The 20,117-nt window shown below is 41.6% G+C and overlaps 1 protein-coding gene across 4 annotated transcripts in view; it reads left to right on the forward strand.

Moving 5' to 3' along the window:
- Nucleotides 1-20,117, forward strand: part of STARD9 (StAR related lipid transfer domain containing 9) — a 102,934-nt gene that overhangs the window by 23,966 nt on the left and 58,851 nt on the right. For all 4 annotated transcript variants that reach the window (XM_037502308.2, XM_037502311.2, XM_037502312.1 and 1 more), the window contains exons 4-7: nt 14,386-14,502; nt 15,654-15,686; nt 15,776-15,837; nt 17,783-17,895. In XM_037502308.2, coding sequence (XP_037358205.1) covers nt 14,386-14,502; nt 15,654-15,686; nt 15,776-15,837; nt 17,783-17,895 — 325 coding nt within the window. The remainder of the gene's footprint in view (nt 1-14,385; nt 14,503-15,653; nt 15,687-15,775; nt 15,838-17,782; nt 17,896-20,117) is intronic.

The raw sequence follows: 20,117 nt of genomic DNA on the forward strand, positions 1-20,117 counted from the left end.
TCTTCCAAACATAGGAGGGACATTTCTTCTTAAGACTTGAAGCCAAGGGCCTCCCCGGTGGCGCAGCGGTTGAGCGCTGGGTTGCGAAGCTGCCCGCAGCCTCTGCAGCGCCGGTTTGATCCCCGGCCGCTCCACGGCCACCGGAGGAGGGTCCCACATGGCGCGCAGACCTCTCCTGCCGCCCGCTGCTCCCCTCAGCAGTGGACTTCGGTCCTTCTGCCTGCTCTGCTCCCCGCTCTGGCTCTGGTGAATTCTCTCACCCTCCCGCGCTTCTGACTGTACCCAGTGCTTGTATAAATAAATAAATAAATCTTTAAAAAAAAAAAAAAAAAGTTAAAAAAAAACCTCTCCATAGTTTCTTCCCCACACTTTTAAAAAAAAAAAAAAAAAAAAGACTTGAAGCCAAGACACTCTATGGGGGGTGGGGGGTGGGGAAAGGAGGGCTTGGGGTAAAAATAAGGGGGTTGTAATTGTATGGGAAATATAAAAATAAAATTTAAATTAAAAAAAAAAGTTGAAGTAGAACAAAAAAAAAAAAAGACTTGAAGCCAGTGTTTCACATACATAGATTTAACCCATGCTTGATGAATTTCCAAAAGATCAGCAACTTCTTAAAACATCCTATGATTCATTTACTCATCTTAACTGAAGCTCCCTCCTGGGTTTCATTCTAGATACTGTGTAGTGTTATAATAAAATAGGTGTATACATCATTTGATTGAGGCTGGCTGCTTAGCATATTAAGATTTTGTACAATCATTCTGGAGGGAGTTGGGTAACTGACCATCTCTCTCCTTGCTGCAGGAAAGGCAGTCTACTCTGCCAGTTTCTCATTTTTCAAGTGTGAGACAGAGGAGCCTGAGCTATTTATAGAGCCACTTCCCCCCACTGACTGCACACAATAGAAGCCTGCAATCAAATGGTGACCAGATGTGCCCAGGCACCCTCCCCTACCCGCCCCCATTTGTATTTAGAAATTGGAAAAAGCAGAGCGTGGTCTCAGTGCAGTGAGTGATAGACTCACTCATAAGATTGTATACAAACAACAAACAACCCCTAACACCTGGTCCCCAGAACAGAAGAGGTAAATGGAAGTATATTCAAGTCCATTTTTCTTACATTTGTTCTTTTTCTTACATTCCATTGCTCTACTGTCGTCTCTGCAGTTGTGCAATTAGACAGGATACAAATGCTTTTCCCGGATATGTGCTGCGTTGATGTAGGAAAAAGAATTAATACAACTTCCTGCAGTTGGAGGAGATAGTAGCTCTTAGATGAGAAGAGAGATGACGGGAATGGAAACCCTTAATTACTTTCCCCCCCTTTACTGTTCCCTATTAAACTATCCTTGTCTTATTTGTGGTGGTGTTGTGGTTTAAAGGACAAACATTTATGTGGTTTCTGGCTAGTATTGCTTTACCCTTTGTCCCACATCAGAGATTTTAAGGGACTTTAAGAAAATAGAAGCAACTTCCTCCCTCCGTGAATATCTGGAAGCATTCCCATGGAGTTAAGAGATTTTATTTCAGGACTTGGAAGATTGCACTTAATTTTGGAAAATGATCTCATGACCAACTTGCTTAAGTGGGAAGAGAGAAAAGAAAATGACTTTTTTTTAAGAACTACTCTTTCCAAGTATTGAACTGAGTACTTGACATATTCTTCTTGTGAAGAACAACAACTTTGTAGTAGATTATTGTCATCTTTGAGGTTCAGGGTAGTTAGGTAACTTGCCCCTGGCTACACTAATCAGAGGTAGATCTGCTGTCTCCAAAGCTCTCCCTCTTTCTACTACTCCCTGCCGCATGCTTTGGGAGCTCACTCCTGCTCCAGACAATGTTTTCCTTTAACCTTTGAAGTATGATATAAATTAGCTGACAGAACTTTGGACTATTAAGCAGACTTTGGACTGTTAAACTTTGCATTCACTGTAGGAAAAGGTCCAGGAGTTATGAGTAAGAAACATTTGAACTCTTCTGGATCCCTGAATAGCTCTAATTGACTTAAGCACTTTCTAAGACACAAGCAGCAGCTCACATTGCATGGCAAATGGTTGCAAACCCAGGGACCTGGGTTTGAAGTTTTCTTTAAAAGTGGTGAAATGCAACAGGTGCCCGTGGAGGGTCCTGGGGTGTGTACACTAAGCCTGCCAGTCAGTGTGCTCCTTTTCCTTCCTGGCACAACTCAGCATTTCCTGGCATCTATTTTTCTAAGTGGGTGTTTGTTTGTTTGCTTGTTTGTTTGTTTGATCATCTGTGAAGTACCCTCAGGAGTCTGGCTTCATATTGGGGAGGGAGAATACAGGACCTTAGGATTGAATCCGGAGGAATTTTAATGTAGGTTTTTCAACTGAATTAAATTCTGCTCTGTTTTCTAGGTTTTCCATAAATTCTACTAACTCTAATTTCCAAGTATTTATTTTTCAGCAAAGATTCTTGAAAAATTGGCTCAGTTTCTTTTACAGAGAAGCCTTTATAAACCAGGGAGGATGAATCTCATAGGCATTTGTCAGCTCTGTTAGGATTTTAGGGACATATTTACAGTGCTTCCTTGAAAATCAGTCCCAAGTTCCTGAGTCACTGTCCAGGTTTGTGTCAGTGCATCTCTCGGTTCTTACCAGCAGGTAGTTGTCAGGCTGAGTCTTCCCCACTGTCAGATCTCTCCTCGATCATCTTATTTTTTTGTCTTTTGCATGTACTTTGATAAATAGTTGTGACAACCCTGAGAAGCATCTTTGTCCCAGGGCTGTTGGCTAAGGCAAGAGTCAGGCTTTGTTTACTCCGCTGAAGTAACTCCCTATGAGGGCAGAGGTGCCAGAAGTGTTTTGAGACTAACGTGGTTAGAAATCTTGTGATTCTAACATGCTGTTCTTTTCTTCTGCAAACCTGCCTTCAGGATTGGAGGAGGGCAGTGTTACCCAAGAGAGGAAGGTACCCTGCCAGTGGGATGGTGAGGCAGATGCTATTCAAATCAACACAAAACTAATCTCTTAACTAGATGTTGGGTTGCTGGAAATGATACAGACTTCTGCTGGGCCAAGTGAATCAAACTATGAAACTAGAACTCTCCTGAGCGCATTTGCTTCTCCAGCATTAAAACTGATCTCTAGAGACCCGTTCAGACTAAACAATATTAAATACAGGAAATTCGCTCCTGGCAGCATGGTTTCCATTTAGGCAGAGTAAGAGTTGAAAACAGAAATTCCATCCTCCAGACTTGTTTTCTTCTTATATAAAACTATTAGCAACTCAAACAACTTGAGGCAGCTTTGTTCTACTTGACTGCCCCTCAGAGAGCTGCCTGATGGAACCCATTGCAAAGGGTAGAAAGAGCCCTAGTGAACATATTAAAAAATATGAACAGTGCTATGTGGAGAAATCTGACCCAGTGACATTCATCTTGGCTAAAGATCAAATATGCAGGAATTAATGCAGACAGCATTTAGGGGCAACGTAGAGAACAGCAATGATTTAATTTTATTTAGCACCAATTTTATTTACTGTGAGTACTCTGGATTCAGCTCATAGATTATATATTCATTTATTCAGTCGACATTAACTGAGTGTGTTGTGTGTATTTTACATGGCTACCATGTCCCAGCTGCTACCTTAGATGTGTGCTGCTCTTTCCTACTTAGTGCTAGAGGGGCCTGCTCAGGTTTGCTTCTGAGAGTCAGTCTAGGTCATCCCTGGATCTAGGGATCCAACTCCTGTGATGCTGTTCTGTTGTATGATTTACTGCTGAGGTTAGAGTGAGTAGACAGGGGACATTATCCAAGAAGGGAATGTGGACAAAGGGGAAGCCAAAAGCTGTGGGGGAAATGCTGCTCTGCTTCTCCTCCCCCGCTGTGATGGCACGCTGCTCCAGTAGCCCAATATTGAGGAAGTACTCTGAAACCCCCACCCCCACCCCACCCCCGTGACCATGACATTGCCCAGACTGTTCACTGGCTCAGTTGACATGTCATGAACAAGCTTCTGCTGTAGAAGAAACTGTGCAGTCAAAAGATTCTCTAGCTGATACGTGTCATTTCTTGGTTGTGAACAAACTGACCTACCCTTTTTTACACTTTCTGTTGAAAAATATATACAGGAAAATGCATATGTTGTAAGTATATAGCTCAACCTCACTAGTCATTTACATTTTCACAAATTGAGAAACCTATGTAACCAACATCTAGATCAAGAAATAGAACACCTTAGAATGTCTCCCTTTTACTCTGTTAAAATATGTTTTAAATCTCTTTCCTGGGACTTTTCCAGTAAATTCTCTGGAATATTGAGAGGGGAGCTGCTTGAGGACAGGTCGTACATCTCAGCTCAGGACTGACTCTGTCATGCTGCTCCCAGTAGACCCAGGCAGGGTCTTGTAACAATGATTGAGAGCAGCGTCTGGCTTGCTTCAGACTCTAATTAATGTTACAGTGCATCAGGGTGATAGCAGGGGTTACTCTGGTAGCAGAGGTTACTCTTATCATTCATGAAGTCACTGGATAGTACTTTTAATTTCCTTCAAAAACTTTTCTTTTGCATTCAGAATAGCTCACTCTTTGGTGCAAGAGGCTTAGCTTTTGTCATGTTTTGCCTTTCGACATGTCTTCCTCGGTAAATTTAATCATTTATAGCTTTTGATTTAAGTGAGAGACAAGTATCTCTTCCTTTCACTTGAACACTCAGAGACCATTGTAGGGTTATTAATGGGCCTAATTTCAATATTACTGTGTCTCAGCAAATAGGCTCAAGGAGAAAGAAACAGGAAGGGTGAGCCAGTGAAGTAGTCAGAACACACAATACTTATCAGTTAAATTCGCCATCTTCTATGGGCACAGTTTGTGCCTGTCCCATCAAATAAATACAGTAGTAACATCAACAATCACTGATTATAGGTCAACATAAAATATATCATAATAAAAAGTTTACAGTATTGTGAGAATTACCAAAATGTGATATAGGGGCATTAAGTGAGCATGTTATTGGAAAAACAGTGCCAATAGAGTTAGGGTTGACATGTGCCTTCAATACATAAAAAATGCAATCTGAAGCATAATAAAGTGAAGCACAATAAAATGGGGTATACCTATGACTATAAATGGGGTACACTTATAAATATACCTGTATATAAAATGGGGTATACCTGTAAATGTAATTCCTTTCATCATAAATGAAAAGGTTAATGGGATAAAAACTCCAAAAGTGGTTAACAAATGGCAGTAGGATCAGATTGTATGGCTTTTGGCTAAGAGCCATAACAAAACATAATAAACATTATTCAGAAATACTGAAAGGGAGACTTGGTAAAGTTTCTCCTGCTGTAAAGCAAAACAACAGGAAGTAAGGAAATGTTGAAGGACAATTTTTAATTATAGGGTAGAAACTTAGTAACAATTATGATTTGCCTTTGCTGATAACTCAGAACAGTGGTTTTGTTAGTGGCAAAATATCGCAGGGGTTAAGAGTAAAAGCCTTACTTAGAAGCTGTATTTCTTGTGAAAACTGGAGGATGGTAATAATAACTACCTCATAGATCTGTTGTGAGGATTAATACATTAATAATGTTTAAGGTGCTAAGAAAAGGGTCTACACAAAATAAGTGCTTAGTAAATGTCACTAGCTATGTGGATCAAAATCCTTGGTTTTGATTAGAACACCTCTAACAAAGCCTTCAATGTGCAAAATAATCCTAACTATTTGCCTTATACAGCAAGAGCAGTACAAACATGCTCTTTTGCTTTAGGGGGCTAAAAATTGGTTAAATTTCTTTCACATGATTTTATTAGAGTCTCTGATGAGATTAACAAGGTTGTAAACACCAATGTTCATTTTAGAAAAAGGTACATCTATAGGGTGATAGTTTTGGTGAATCTCAATGGATCAAAAATAAGAGAATTTTGGGCCTCCCCGGTGGCGCAGCGGTTGAGCGCTGGGTTGCGAAGCTGCCCGCAGTCTCCGTGGCTCTGGTTCGATCCCCGGCTGCTCCCCGGCCACTGGAGGAGGGTCCCACATGGCACACAGACCTCTCCTGCGGCCCGCTGCTCCCCTCAGCAGTGTACTTCAGTCCTTCTGCCTGCTCTGCTCCCCGCTCTGGCTCTGGTGAATTCCCTCACCCTCCCGCGCTTCTGACTGTACCCAGTGCTTGTATAAATAAATAAATAATCTTTTTTTTTTTTAAAAAAAAAAGACTTTTATGTACTTGAATATGCACAACTTTCAATAGGGGAATATATGGATACTAATTTTTATTATAAAAAAAATCAAGATGGAGGGCCTCCCTGGTGGCACAGGTGGTTGAGCACAGCGCTGTGAAGCTGTCCGCAACCTCTGCAGCACGGGTTGGATCCGGCCAGCTGGGGAGATACCCAAATGGTGCAGCAGACCTCTCCTGTCTCACCTGCTGCTCCCCTCAGCAGTATATTTCAGTCAGTCAGCCTGTTCTGCTCCCCGCTCTGTCTCTGGTGAATCCTCTCATCCTCCTGCGTATCTGGCTTGTACCCCGGTTTTTGTATACATGAATAAATAAAATCTTTTTTTTTTAAAAAGAAATTATGATGGAGTAGGGGATTCTGGACAGCAGAGTAGGAAGCACCAGGAATCTGTTTTACCACCTAAACAACAATGGTACTGAACAAGTCTTTCTGATTTAACTATTTTGGAACTGTGGAGTTATTAAAGGCTTGCAGCTTCCAGAGGAACACTCGCAGGATAAAATACAGTTAACTTCAGTCAGTTTTAGTGCTTAGCACAGTACAGCTTCCCATCCCCAACCATCAGGGTTGTGGCAGGCAGCTGTGTACTGTTCCTGGAGCATCTGGAACATAGCTGCAGGATCAGGTGGGCAAAAAAGACCCTGCCTTCCAAATACCAGGAATCTGGGCTCTGATGCTAACTGCTGCATATGATCACAAAGGTGCAGACAAAGAAGTGGGTGGCCATTGTTGCTGCACCTTCCCACTTATTACAAGTCCTTCCACATCCAGCTTAAGTGATTTCCAGGGGACTTAAAGAGCTAGAATCCCATCATCCCACCTCAACCCCTGCTTCATTTTTCTCTTTATTCCCTTTTTGGGATTTAGACACTGAAGATTATGCTAGTCAAAAATGACACACACAGGAAAAAATTAGAAAGTAACTATGCATGCCCAGGAAAGCCTCGGGAAAGACCTGAAAATATTTTAGGTTTTACACCTCAGGCTGATCCTCAGCACAGAGGCAGCCTACAAATCAAAAATGCAAAACCAATAGACAAAGAATAAGAAGAAACAGAAAAACCTAGGAAAAGAAAATAATCTGATTTCTAGTTACCAAGTTATTAGATTCAAATGTCCAGTTTCCTCAAAAACAAAACATGGCATACAAAACTATGACCCATTCAAAGAAAAATTAACAGAAAGTTTCCCTGAAAAAGACCTGAGAAGATTTGCTAGACAAAGACTCTAAACTGCCTTAAATATCCTCAGAGAGCTAAAGAAAGGTATGGAGAGGGCCTCCCTGGTGGCGCAGCGGTTGAACGCTGGGTTGCGAAGCTGCCCGCAGCCTCTGCAGCACCGGTTCTATCCCTGGCCACTGGGTGAGGGTCCCACATGGCGTGCAGACCTCTCCTGCTGCCCGCTGCTCCCCTCAGCAGTGTACTTTGGTCCTTCTGCCTGCTCTGCTCCCCGCTCTTGCTCTGGTGAATTCTGTCACCCTCCCGCACTTCTGACTGTACCCAGTGCTTGTATAAATAAATAAAAATAAATCTTTAAAAAAAAAAAAGAAAAATGTATGGAGAAAGTCCAGCTTCCGTGTATAAACGAAATGTCATTCTAATTCAACCACAGCTTTTGCTTTGTTGTATTTTGTTGATATGATACATTGTTTTTTTTTCATTGCTTTTTGGATAGTTTATAATTTCTTGGGTTTTTTTTTAAAGATTTATTTATGCATACAAGAGCTAGGGTACAGGCCAGAGATGCAGGGGAGTGAGAAGATCCACCAGAGACAAAGCTGGGAACAGAACAGGCAGACCGAAACACACTGCTGAGGGGAGCAGTGGGCGAGACAGGAGAGGTCTGCTGCACCATATGGATAGCTCCCTGACTGGGCATCAAACTCGTGCTGCAGTGGCTGTGGATAGCTTCACAGGTTGCATCTTAACCCCTTGTGCCACCAGGGAGGCCCTATTCTCATTTTCTTGATGAGGAGAAAGGAAATGTGATTTACACTAGGTCACACAGCTGGTAAGTGCTGATATCTATAGAGACCCAGACCTGACTCAGAATTCAGTGGGCTTCTGTTGTTTTTTTTCTTTATGTGTTTTTGTGAATTAAAATGTCCTCTTTAGAGAAGAAGAAAGTGCATGTTTTAAAAAAATGTTTTTTCCTGAATGTTGTTAACCCTACCCCCAGTTGTCCCAAATACTTGACAGTGCATTTCCTATAAAGAAAGACATTCCCTAACATAGCCATAACACAATCTTCAAAATTAGGAAATTAAGTTGTTACATTTTATCATCTAATCCTTCGATCCCATTCAAGTTTTGCTGTTTGTTGCAGTAATATCCTTTATAGCAAAAAGATCCCGTTCAAAATCACTTGTTATATCTAGTTGTCTTATGTCTAGTCTAATTAAGTCTGTAGTCATTCCTCAGTTTTCCCTTGATACTCAGATCTTGACACTTTGGAAGATTGTGGGCCAATTATTTTGTGGGATGTTCCTAAATTTGATTATTCAGTGTTCCCTCATGATTAGATTCATATTCTGTATCTCTGGTGGGAATATCACAAAGTTGGCTTTGATTGCCTGGTTAAGGTTGCATCTGCCTGGCTTCTTCACTGTGAAAGTACTTTTCCCCCACCTTGTAATTAATATTTTGTCAAAAGATACTGTGAATCCATGTAAATATCCCGTTCCTCATCATAGGTCATTTGACATGTGGTTTCCCATTTATTTCGGTGGGATATAATGAAAATGAATAGCAGAAATGTTTAAAATGCTTAAGTGTTCCAGGAATGTAGCAACAAAAGGCAGTGCCCAAGAGCTTATCTATTCTAAGTAGCAACTGTATAAAATTTGCACATTTGTATAAAGACAGAAGTACAATGAAGATATATTGTCATCGGTGATGGTTTTGGGGAAGTTCTTTAAAATTTTCCTTTTGGGATAATAGCTATTACTGATTTGGAAGTATTGATTGTACGTTAATTATAGTAAATCTACATTATGATTGTAAATACAGTTTCATGGAAGACAGAAGTAAAGGTGATAGAAATGCTTGTCCAGTTCAGCCTTTCCTCCTCTTTTTCCCCTACTAACGTGATATAAAAAGTCCGCTTGGATAAGGACTGAATGCTTCAGTCTACTCCAGATGTCCCCTAGTTCTATGCTCATGGCAGTGGCTGTGGAGTCAGAGAAATTTTAAGTGCAGACACTTTGGGAGTTTCTTGAGGCCTATGCCATGTCCAGAAATTGCAGCCCTAAGTCAGTTACTCCTCATTAAACTGGCAGGGGCAAGGGGACAAAATTACAGCCTCCCATGTCCCCCTCTTTTCTCTTTTGGCAGAAGTCCATGGGTCACTTACCTAGTCTGTAAAAGCCAACCAGAAGCTCCTGTTTTATCTGGCTTCAGAATAGTTTTTGTTTTAGGAAGAGAGAATGTCATATCACTAGAGGGTTGCCTAGTGAAAATGGGCCACTGCCACTAGCACTGTGGCTCTGTCATTCAGGCAGATATATAATAATATGTAACATGTAGCTGCTGGTCCCTATCCCTTGTGTACTCACACTCCCTTTTTCAAATAAATATAATTTTTTTAAATATTTATTTATGCATACAAGAATTGGGGTACAGGCCAGAGGTGAGGGGGGGGGGAGATTCACCAGAGACAGAGTAGGGAGCAGAACAGGCAGAGGCACTGAAATACACTGCTAAGGGTAGCAGCAGGCGAGACAGGAGAGGTCTGCTGTGCCATGTGGGTAGCTCCCTGGCTGGCTGGGGATTGAACTCATGCTGCAGTGGCTGCAGACAGCTTCACAGTGCTGTGCTTAACCCCTTGCGCCACCAAGTGTACCCAAATAAATGTAATTTGAATGAAGGAATGGGAAGAGAGATTTGTTTGGCTGTTTCTGGGGTTACTTACCTGGATGTTTGTTGTTCCTGAGGCAGGAGATCTTTAGTTTGAAGCATGAGATTTCCAAGGCTGACAGCCAAGTATTAAGAAGTAGCAAGTGGAGATCCAGGTGGCAGGGTTTTCTGAGGGAGTAAAGGGACCCATTGTTTCACCCAGACCTCTGACTTCCTGATGGATTGAAATGACAAGGGTACATTTTAGATTTGTGGCAACACAGTTTGGGGTCAACCTCACTTAAGAGAGAAGGCCTTTTTGATGGGCGCATACATCATGTGGGGCTTCAAGGCAGGAACCTCTTTCAAAGCACTCTCAAGATAATGGATCAAGTGCCAACTCTACTGTGAAGATTTCTACAACTGCCTCCTCCCATGATCACTTTTCTTCTCCAAATATGTGTATGTCACCCTTCATTCACGTTCTGCTGTGTGCAAGCACTACACTTTTTTACTGACTGTGGCCTATCTCTCCAACTGTGTGGTAAGCTCATTGTAGAGTGAGGGTGTTTTTATGTCTGTCACATCTCTCACAGGGCCCTGAGCAGGGCTGAGTCCCAGTTAGAGGTTAATAAATATGCACTGCCTCAGACAAATCCTGCTTGGAACTTGCCCCCCTCTGGACTGGTGTTTTTTTCTCCCAGAATAATGACTCTTTTATCTCTCCATTGGATATGGTGTAAGTATCAGTTGGCCTTGTTCATGTTTACCTACATTTCAAATTTTCTGTTGTAGTTTCTTTCTCCTCCTGTTCCTGGCAACTGTTTGCACACCAGTTTCCATGGTATACATGGCATGAATATATATACAGTAGGAATGAATGTGGGAAATAAGTCTGTCTGGAGTTAAAAGTATAAAATGGAGACACCAAATAGGAAATCTCATTTCATCTAGATTTGACTTCATCAAAGTCAAATATAGGCTGTTGCCTGTTTTCTCTAGAGAAATCTGCTATAAAAGATTGGGGGCAATATGTGTACTGGCAATATCTGTACTAGGACAGGACCCAATATTGGTTAACCTCTAGCCAATGAGGATGGACATGTCTGTAAACATTTATTCTGGGTAGATACTCAAAGTTGAATGGCCTGCAGTGGGATTAAGGAATTAGCTCAGGGGTCTCCCTGGTGGCACAGGGGTTAAAGACACAACACTATCAAGATTATCATCAGCCACTGTGGCATGAGTTCGATCCCCAGCCAGGGAGCTAACCCACGTGGCACAGCAGACCTTTCCTGTCTTGCCTGCTGCTCCCCTCAGCAGTGTATTTCAGTAGATCTGCCTGTTTGCTCCCGGCTCTGTCTCTGGTGAATCCTCTCACCCCTCATACCTCTGGCTAACACCCCAGTTCTTGTATGCATAAATAAATAAATCTTAAAAAAAAAAAAAAACCAAAAGGATCTAGCTTAGAATTTGCCTGATATCCATGAAGAATGGACAGTATTTCCTGACACTCTGTGGGGTGTTTTGACTAGGTTCAGCATCATTACATTCAAGTATTCTTAGTTATTATATTTACATCAGAATTTAAGACCTGATTTTAGAAATTATCTAGTAATAGAAAAAAAGCCTTAAAAAGAAAGCTATACACCAAAATGTTAACAATCATTCTGTACATGGTAGGATTATTTTTGTTTAGCAGCATTTCTGTTGTTTTTCCTCCTCTATTTTTAATATTGATACAGCTAAACACTGCAGGAATACTACTCACAGTAACTACTAAAATCTGGTCCTTGTCAGCAAAGATGATATCTGTCACTGCATTAATTAGTAGTTTTAATAAAAGGAAAGAAAAATTTTCTAGGATAGTATTTTTTAACAATGGAGAGACATACTACTTTCAAGAAGTAATACTTTAAATACATTTAACAGAATACATCATAAATTTAAAGACATTTTGTCATAAATATTCTTTTTTTTTTTTTTTTTTTTTTAAAGATTTATTTATTTATTTATACAAGCACTGGGCACAGTCAGAAGCGCGGGAGGGCGAGAGAACCCACCAGAGCCAGAGCGGGGAGCAGAACAGGCAGAAGGACCGAAGTACACTGCTGAGGGGAGCAGCGGGCGGCAGGAGAGGTCCGTGCGCCACGCGGGACCCTCCTCCGGTGGCCGGGGAGCAGCCGGGGATCGAACAGGCACCGCAGAGGCCGCGGGCAGCCTCGCAACCCAGCGCTCAACCACTGCGCCACCGGGGAGGCCCGTCATAAATATTCTTTTAGGAACATTAACAAAAATTGGTGAATAATTTCTGTGTGTAAATCTTAGTATATAATAGCAGTTGCAGTTTATAATAGAAATGTATGAAGTCTTTCTGTGGAAAAGTTTAAGGGCCAAGAACTTCATATATTTTGTGGGATAGATAGCTTCCTTCTCAGCAACGTGATTTTCATAGAATATTTATCATAGATTTAACATAGATTGGGCAAAGAGAACCCTGCCCAATTTTCAGTTTTGCTAATATAAGTGATTGACGTCCAACAGCTAGGGGGGACATTGGGAAAGGGTTTGGGAATGGTACAAGCCCAAATCTTGAACCACTCCCCAGGGTATTTGGCTCTATGCTTGAAATTTAGAAGCATTAAAAAACAAGCAAACAGAGTATAACTATTTTACTGGCCAAGAAGCATAACTGCAGCTGCTAAGACATAGACTAGGGTAGTGCAGTCTTGAGCCAGCAACTCTTATCTTGGTTACTGTTGTCACTAGCAGAATTATCTCACTTAATCTTCACAACAAACCTGTGCTGTAGAGACAGACTATCCACTTTATAGCTAAAGAAACTGAGGCTTGCAAGAGTTCACATCACTTGCCCAAGATCACAGAGCTTTAAAGTATAAGAACTACTTTCCAATTTGGAAGTATATCAGGTAGAATGAAGGAAAAGGTGATTCTAGATAGCAGGGAACCCAGGCAAAGCACACACAGAGCAGTCCAATTTTTGCACCACACTTGGTGCTTGTGTGCTGCTGTTGGACCCTCAAATCATCAACTATCCCTTTGTGTCATTCTTTTAAAATTCTAGCAGGAGCATCTTTTTGGTGAACTTCATTTCATATGTTAGCATTCTAGCTCCCAAGAGGTGTAAATGAGTATTTGCCTGTTTGGCTTTTATAGTAGGTGATTAAGTCCTGCTTCTCACTGAGACAGGTATAATCAGAGATTCCCCCAAATAAGAGAAGTGTTTGGACACTAGCTAGCTAGGCAACAACAGTTTAAAAGGGTAAATGCGGGCCTCCCTGGTGGCGCAGCGGTTGAGCGCTGGGTTGCGAAGCTGCCCGCAGCCTCTGCAGTGCCGGTTCGATCCCCGGCTGCTTCCCGGCCACCGGAGGAGGGTCCCACATGGCGCGCAGACCTCTCCTGCCGCCCGCTGCTCCCCTCAGCAGTGTACTTCGGTCCTTCTGCCTGCTCTGCTCCCTGCTCTGACTCTGGTGAATTCTCTCACCCTCCTGTGCTTCTGACTGTACCCAGTGCTTGTATAAACAAAACAAACAAACAAACAAACAAATAAATAAATAAATAAATAAATAAATAAAAATAAAAGGGTAAATGCTCACCATATCAGCACTGGTGCGCAGATGTCCCTGTGGCATTCTGCTGAGGATGGCTAAACTGGCAATCTCTGCCTTCTCCAAAGGCCTGGCTGAGACCAGGCAGTACACAAAGTATTTGAGTTTTCACACTGAAGACGTTTTCTGATTCACTAAAACTGATTACTACAGAGATGAATTACTGTCAGTACCAGCCGGAAGTTGGGATCAATCTGAGGAGGGAGTATTTAGAAAAGAGACCCATAGGAAAACCCCTCTCCAGATTCAGGGTTTAACTGATCCTTAGTATGGTGTTTGGAAATGCTAAATTTGTATGATATGTTATGGGCAGTATTTCATTGTATCTTTGCCTGACTAACCATATTGAATATTTTCTTATGGTGGGAAGGAAAAAGAATTAATGTGCACAGTCTTTTTTCACTAATTTGCTAACATATTTTTGCCCTTCTAGACTTTCTTGACCTTCTAGGATTAGGGAGCATATTCTGTAATTATATTCAGGATCTAGCATTGTGCCCAGCATATAATAGGCAACTTTAAAAAATATTTCACTAAATGAATGAATGCATTTTTCTAACAATCTTTTAATGAAATGGAATAAATTCTTGTGACATGGTGGGGGAATTTATGGTTATGTATGTTTGAAATAGTTTATCATTTTCTTAGATTGCAAAAGGATTCTAAATCTGTTACAGGAAGAAATGTTATAGTGACATGCTCTCTAATTTTTGTTGTTTAGGTGTTCCAGGATTTGGGGACTGAAGTACTGTCTGGAGCTGCCAAAGGCTACAACATATGCCTTTTTGCCTATGGACAGACAGGCTCTGGGAAGACATATACCATGCTGGGGACCCCAGTGAGTATTAGCCTGGATTTTGCATTGTCCTTGCCACTGAGAGGTGGAACATGTTTTCCATAGTCTGTCCACCTTTACAGGATTAATGGGCCCTCTTCTGTAGTGAGAATGGTTTCTCAGCACTTTTACTTGTACACTGAATGATTAGCCCTTTTTTATTAAACCCCAGAGAACCTTGGAATTTACAACTTTTGATGAAGCAGACCTCATCAGCCCTTCTAAACTTCTCATATTGTTTCCAAGTTCCAGTTGAAGCTTTTTAACACATTAGATGTGGCGAACACCTGCACTGAATCTTATGTGTTGGTTAGAGCTGTGCAGAGATGACATTACTTGTGTTAGTGCTGAGTGTTAGAGAGAAGCAGCTGAAGCAGCTACTGAAATAGGGAATGTGTAGAAGTGTGTAGGGCTTAATGAGAGTTTCTTTTATCATTAGGAGAGTCTAGTTCCTCGGGATTACCTTAGGCCCCAACCCTCTCGTTTGTGCTGGGTCTCTGCCCGTATGGGGTGAATCAGGGAAGTGAGTGACAGATAACACTACAGAGGGGTGTTCTCTGGGACACTATTCCTTCTGGAAGATTATCCCTGCTGCTGTAAGCCCAGCTTATTTTGCCCATGTTTAATGTGGTTTCATGTATTTGAAATTTAAAAAGGAAAACCCCCACCAAACCAAGGGTATAAAGCCCTTAACCTGAGTCCAGGTTACCACCAGATCCAAAATGAAGAAGGAAGCCACTGCTCTTTAAATGTGCATTTTGGATTTTTTTAAAATGTGTCTTCTCAAATGGCAAACCTCTTATTTGTATAGGAATAGGAAGTAGGGTTTTAGGAGGGTCCACAGTTATAGAATGGATTTTTCTGAGAAGGCTAGAACCTCCATTATATGAAAGCAGGAACTTGGGTTTGCTGGCTTCTCTCTTCCTTCTTATGGTGGTGATCTGCCTCTAATTTGGTGCTTTGCTCCAATGAGTGTCTCCTGAGAGCACTTGCAAATAAATAGTCTTCGACATACCGCCAGTGAAACTACCCAGATTGAAGGGCCTAGCACAAGCAAAGCACAGGCCTGTCCCATGCTAAGGTGGTTCTTTGGGTACTTGGGGGAGAGGTCACCATGAGTGAAAAGTAATGCATTTCTTCCTTTTATTCTCCAGGCCTCTGTTGGCTTGACACCACGGATATGTGAGGTATAGACTCTCTTTTGACTGGATCCTCTCAAAGTAGGTCTCCTTTGTATATCCCCTTCAATAAGACCCCGACCTTCTGGTTTGTGCAGGGTCTCTTCATCAGGGAGGAAGACCATGCCCCACCACCTTCTTCCTGTAGGATAAAAGTAAGGTGAGACCCTATCAGGCTCCAGGCCTAAAATGTTTCTATTTCCATTCCGAATTCTGGCACGGTCAGCTGCCTTCTCTTTGCTTCCAGAGTCATCCACAAGATGGAGAAAAACCACAGGAGAAATATCTTGCCATTCAGGGAGATGAGAAACATACTTAGGCCTTGGGTGTAGGAAACTTGGCTAATCCAAGATAAAGTTTTAACCAATCCATAATGGAAAAATTGCCATTAATTCCCTGTATTCTACTTTTTTGGTGTTCAATGCACTTTTTAAAAAAGAATTAAGATATAAATCACATACCATAGGGCCTCCCCGGTGGGGCAGTGGGTTGAGCGCAGCGCTGTGAGGCTGTCCACAGCCTCTGCAGCGATGGTTTGATTCCCGGCCCGCCAGGGAGATTCCCACATGGTGAAGCAGACCTCTCCGGTCTCGCCTGCTGCTCCCTTCAGCAGTGTACTTCGGTCCTTCTGCCTGTTTTGCTCCCTGCTCTGTCTCTGGTGAATCCTCTCACCCTCCCGCACCTCTGGCCTGTACCCCAGTGCTTGTGTAAATAAATAAATCTTTCAATAAATAAATAAATCACATACCATAAATTCTATACTTTTAAAGTGTATGTTCAATGGTTCTTGTATTTATAAAGTCTAGCTATCATCACCATCTAATTCCAGAATGTTTTCATCACACCCCAAAGAATAAATGTACTTTTTAAAAAAAATATGTTATATAATTCTTACATCTTAGGTAACATGTTGGTGAATGTGTTTGTCTGTGGAATCTGGCAACCACTGTTCTGAGTGGCAGCTGGGATTCTGGTGTCCATACATGAGAAGGTTAGGGAAAAGCAATTTGTGAGAAGAGTAGGCACAGAGTTCAGATCTGAACTGGAGCCTTTTCCCCCTTTTCTTGCTTTTGTTGTTATTCATGGGTTTTTGACTGCTAGCACCATAGGCAGCATTCGTGTTCTGGTGCGGAAGACCTTTCTATGAGAAGTCTTCTTTCTGTTTTTTAACAAAAGTTTTACTGATTTTAACAAGGAACTGTAACTGTAATATTTTAAAAAAGATTTTATGCATACGAGAGCTGGGGTGTAGGCCAGCTGTGCTGGGGTTGGGCGGGGGTAGAGGATTGACCAGAGACAGAGTAGGGAGCAAAACAGGCAGATCTACTGAAATACACTGCTGAGGGGAGCAGCGGGTGAGACAGGAGAGGTCTGCTGCGCCATGTGGGTCACCTCCCAGGCAGACTGGGGAATCGAACTCATTCTGCAGTGGCTAACAATAGATTGATAGCGCTGTGTTTAACCCCTGCACCACCAGGGAGGCCCCTGTAATATTATTTTTAAAAAGAATAAAATGCCAGTGGATATCTATAAGATAGAGCATACCTTATATGAATCCCAGCATATGAAACAACTAAAATGGGAATTGTCCTACTTAAACTAGGGGTGGGGACCAGAACCTGTCTCACCTAGCTTCCCTCATTGTTTGACTGAAGCCTCTGAGATGATTTCACAAAGCAAGAGTTCAAAAATCACATTTGAAGAAACAGGCTTGTAGATTCTTTGCTGTGGCTGCCTGATCAAGGCACGGGATAATCGCAGCATACCCTGAAACCATGAGGAAATAGCCTCTTAAAAGCTACACTTGAATCAACACTGACAGTCTACACCTAAAAGTGTTAAGTGATGACAGCCACTGCTAAGCACCCTGTGACATATGCAGAAACAGACTCAAGGGGGAGCCCTGGCTTTATCAAAGTCTTGAATATCAGGTTAGAGGTAGAATTTGAATAAGAATTAGGACCTTCTAGTTCTTGGCTTATTGTTTTTCCTTTTTTTTTTCTTTCAAAATCTGATTTTACATTGTCATTTTTCAAAATCTAATTTTTAAAAGACATTGCCATTTTTCAAAATCTAATTGCCTGCCTTTTTCTGCATGTCCCTAGTTTCCTAGAAATCTATAATGAACGAGTGCGGGATCTGCTGAAGCAATCTGATCCAAAAAGATCCTATACCCTGCGGGTCAGGGAGCACCCAGAGATGGGACCCTACGTACAAGGTGAGCCATTTTGGCCCTGCAGGTCTGATTCCAAACTGAAACCTGGAAAGGTCTTATGATAGTCAGTAATTCATAAAACAAATGTATGAGTGCTTTCTATGTGCCAGCCCCTATTACAGCAGGCACTGACTATAAGCCAATAAATAGAAATGACAGTCCTGCCATCATAGGTAAGCGTAAAATCTAGTCATAAAACTTAATTTCAAGTTATGATGAAGGCTAATAAAAGACAAACACAATAATAGAAAAGAACATTGGATGGGGTGGGTGACCCATCTACATGGGGCAGTCAGGAAAAGCTGCTCTGAATAGGTTACATCTGAAGCTGAAACTGAGGGGATTTAGGAGACAGTCGTGTGAAGAATGGTGAAGTAAAGGGGGAAAGTTTCAGATTTAGGGAGCAGCATGAACTAGGTATCTCAGAGATGGGTGTGGTGCTCTTAAGGATGCCGATGGGTCTAAAGCTTGGTGAGAAGAAAAGTCTCATGGAACAGTGTCGGGTCAGGGGTCACAGATTCAAAGAAGAATGTACTGACTCCCATATTACCAGGTATCCTTTGGAGTGGTGATATTCAAGAAGATGGGGAGATGTCAGACATGGTGTAGGGTTTGAGCTGCTGCTTCATCATCAAGCTCTAATATGTGGTAGCATCTGTTTTATTTCATCTGTCTAGATCTTATTATTAAGTAGGAACAGTTGGGTTCTTTTGTGGAGGAAGTTTTTATTACCCTTTCAGGTCAGTCAATAAGAAGTAACATATGAATTTTATGCTCCTAGTCCCAAAGCAAGGAGCTAATTTCACTCCCTCAAGGAGAGGGTCATGAAAGAGGAGTAACTGGTCTCTTCTCTGATCAAGCCATGACCATAAAAGACTCAGTATGTGTGCTAGTCACTGATTCTGCTACCAGTGTTTTTCCTGAATGTGCCAGCCTAAATGGCAGTCTGGGAAAAACAACAAAAATGGCATTTACTTGGTTGGGATCCAGTTGGAGTTTCCTCTGTAAAACTCAGAGGATATGCATTTTTCTGGAAAGCAATACTTTGAAAGCAGACTGTGAGTTGATACAGCATTGTCATAACTTTTCTACTTTTTCTCTTATTTTAATATGTGTGGGAACTAGACGACACCTCAGACATAGTGCAAGTGTCCTGTATATACAGATGATAAAATGTCCCTAAAAAAGTTAAGGGACATTTACAGAGTGATAGAGCTAGTTGGGCAAGGGTTGGAACTAGGAACCTTGCCTCGGAAGTGGGGACAGGAATGGGACAGGATCCTGTACATCAAGGAGAGCCTTTGATCAGCATAGTACCTAGAGATGTCAGTTCATGGGAGGTCAGATAGCTTGGCCCATATGTCCAATGTCAATAACAGGATCAGGCCTAAAAAATACCAGGGCTCTTTTGGATCCTTTCATAGTTGAACCCTTGGTGGGAGGGATGTTTGATAAGAAGTGATATTAAACTGGTAGGAAGGCTTTTACAACTTAGGGTGAAAAATCTGTGCTTTTTCAAATCATTACAAATCCAGGAGGATGTCCCTCCATTTCTTCATGAAAGAGCCATGAACTCAGATAGCACAGAACCAACAATGGAAGCTGAGGCCCTGAATCGTCACAGTGAACTGTGTTGTTCCCATTACTGCCTCTGATAGCACTACGGAAAACTGATTTTTTTTTTAAAAAACGTGAAAGAGTTACACAATCTGAAGAGAAACCAGAGTATAAAAAAACTTATTTTTTAAATGTCTGCTTTATTTTTTCATTTATATTACCTGCCTACCTGTTTGTGTCCATCTGTATCCATCCATCATCCACCCTTCTATTTAGCTGTCTCCAGGTTCATACATTCTGTGAATGTGGAAAGGAGCTTCTGAATTGAAACCAATTCTGCCGGAAATTACTGAGTCCTTACTAGAGTCTTAGACTGTTGAGGAAGCAATGGGAAATATGAAAATACCATAAGGCCTTACAAGAACTTGTAGTTCAGTTTGGAATTGTGAGATGAAACTTGGTGGCTGCCTAAAACTAAAGGTATAGCCTGTTACTTTCCATTTAAAAGTGTATTAATTAGATGATAGATTAGGTTGAAATCTAAAATGTACAGGGCTCTACCTAAAGCACACATAAGCAGCCCATGGCAACAGAGTCTAAAGTGATATATATAAGTAAAACAAAGACAAAATTGTATTTTTGCTTTGGCTTTTATTTTTATTTTTTTA

Source organism: Talpa occidentalis, unplaced genomic scaffold (genome assembly GCF_014898055.3).
Source record: "Talpa occidentalis isolate TD23 unplaced genomic scaffold, MPIMG_talOcc4v2.1 talOcc4.11, whole genome shotgun sequence".
Lineage (NCBI taxonomy): Eukaryota > Metazoa > Chordata > Mammalia > Eulipotyphla > Talpidae > Talpa > Talpa occidentalis.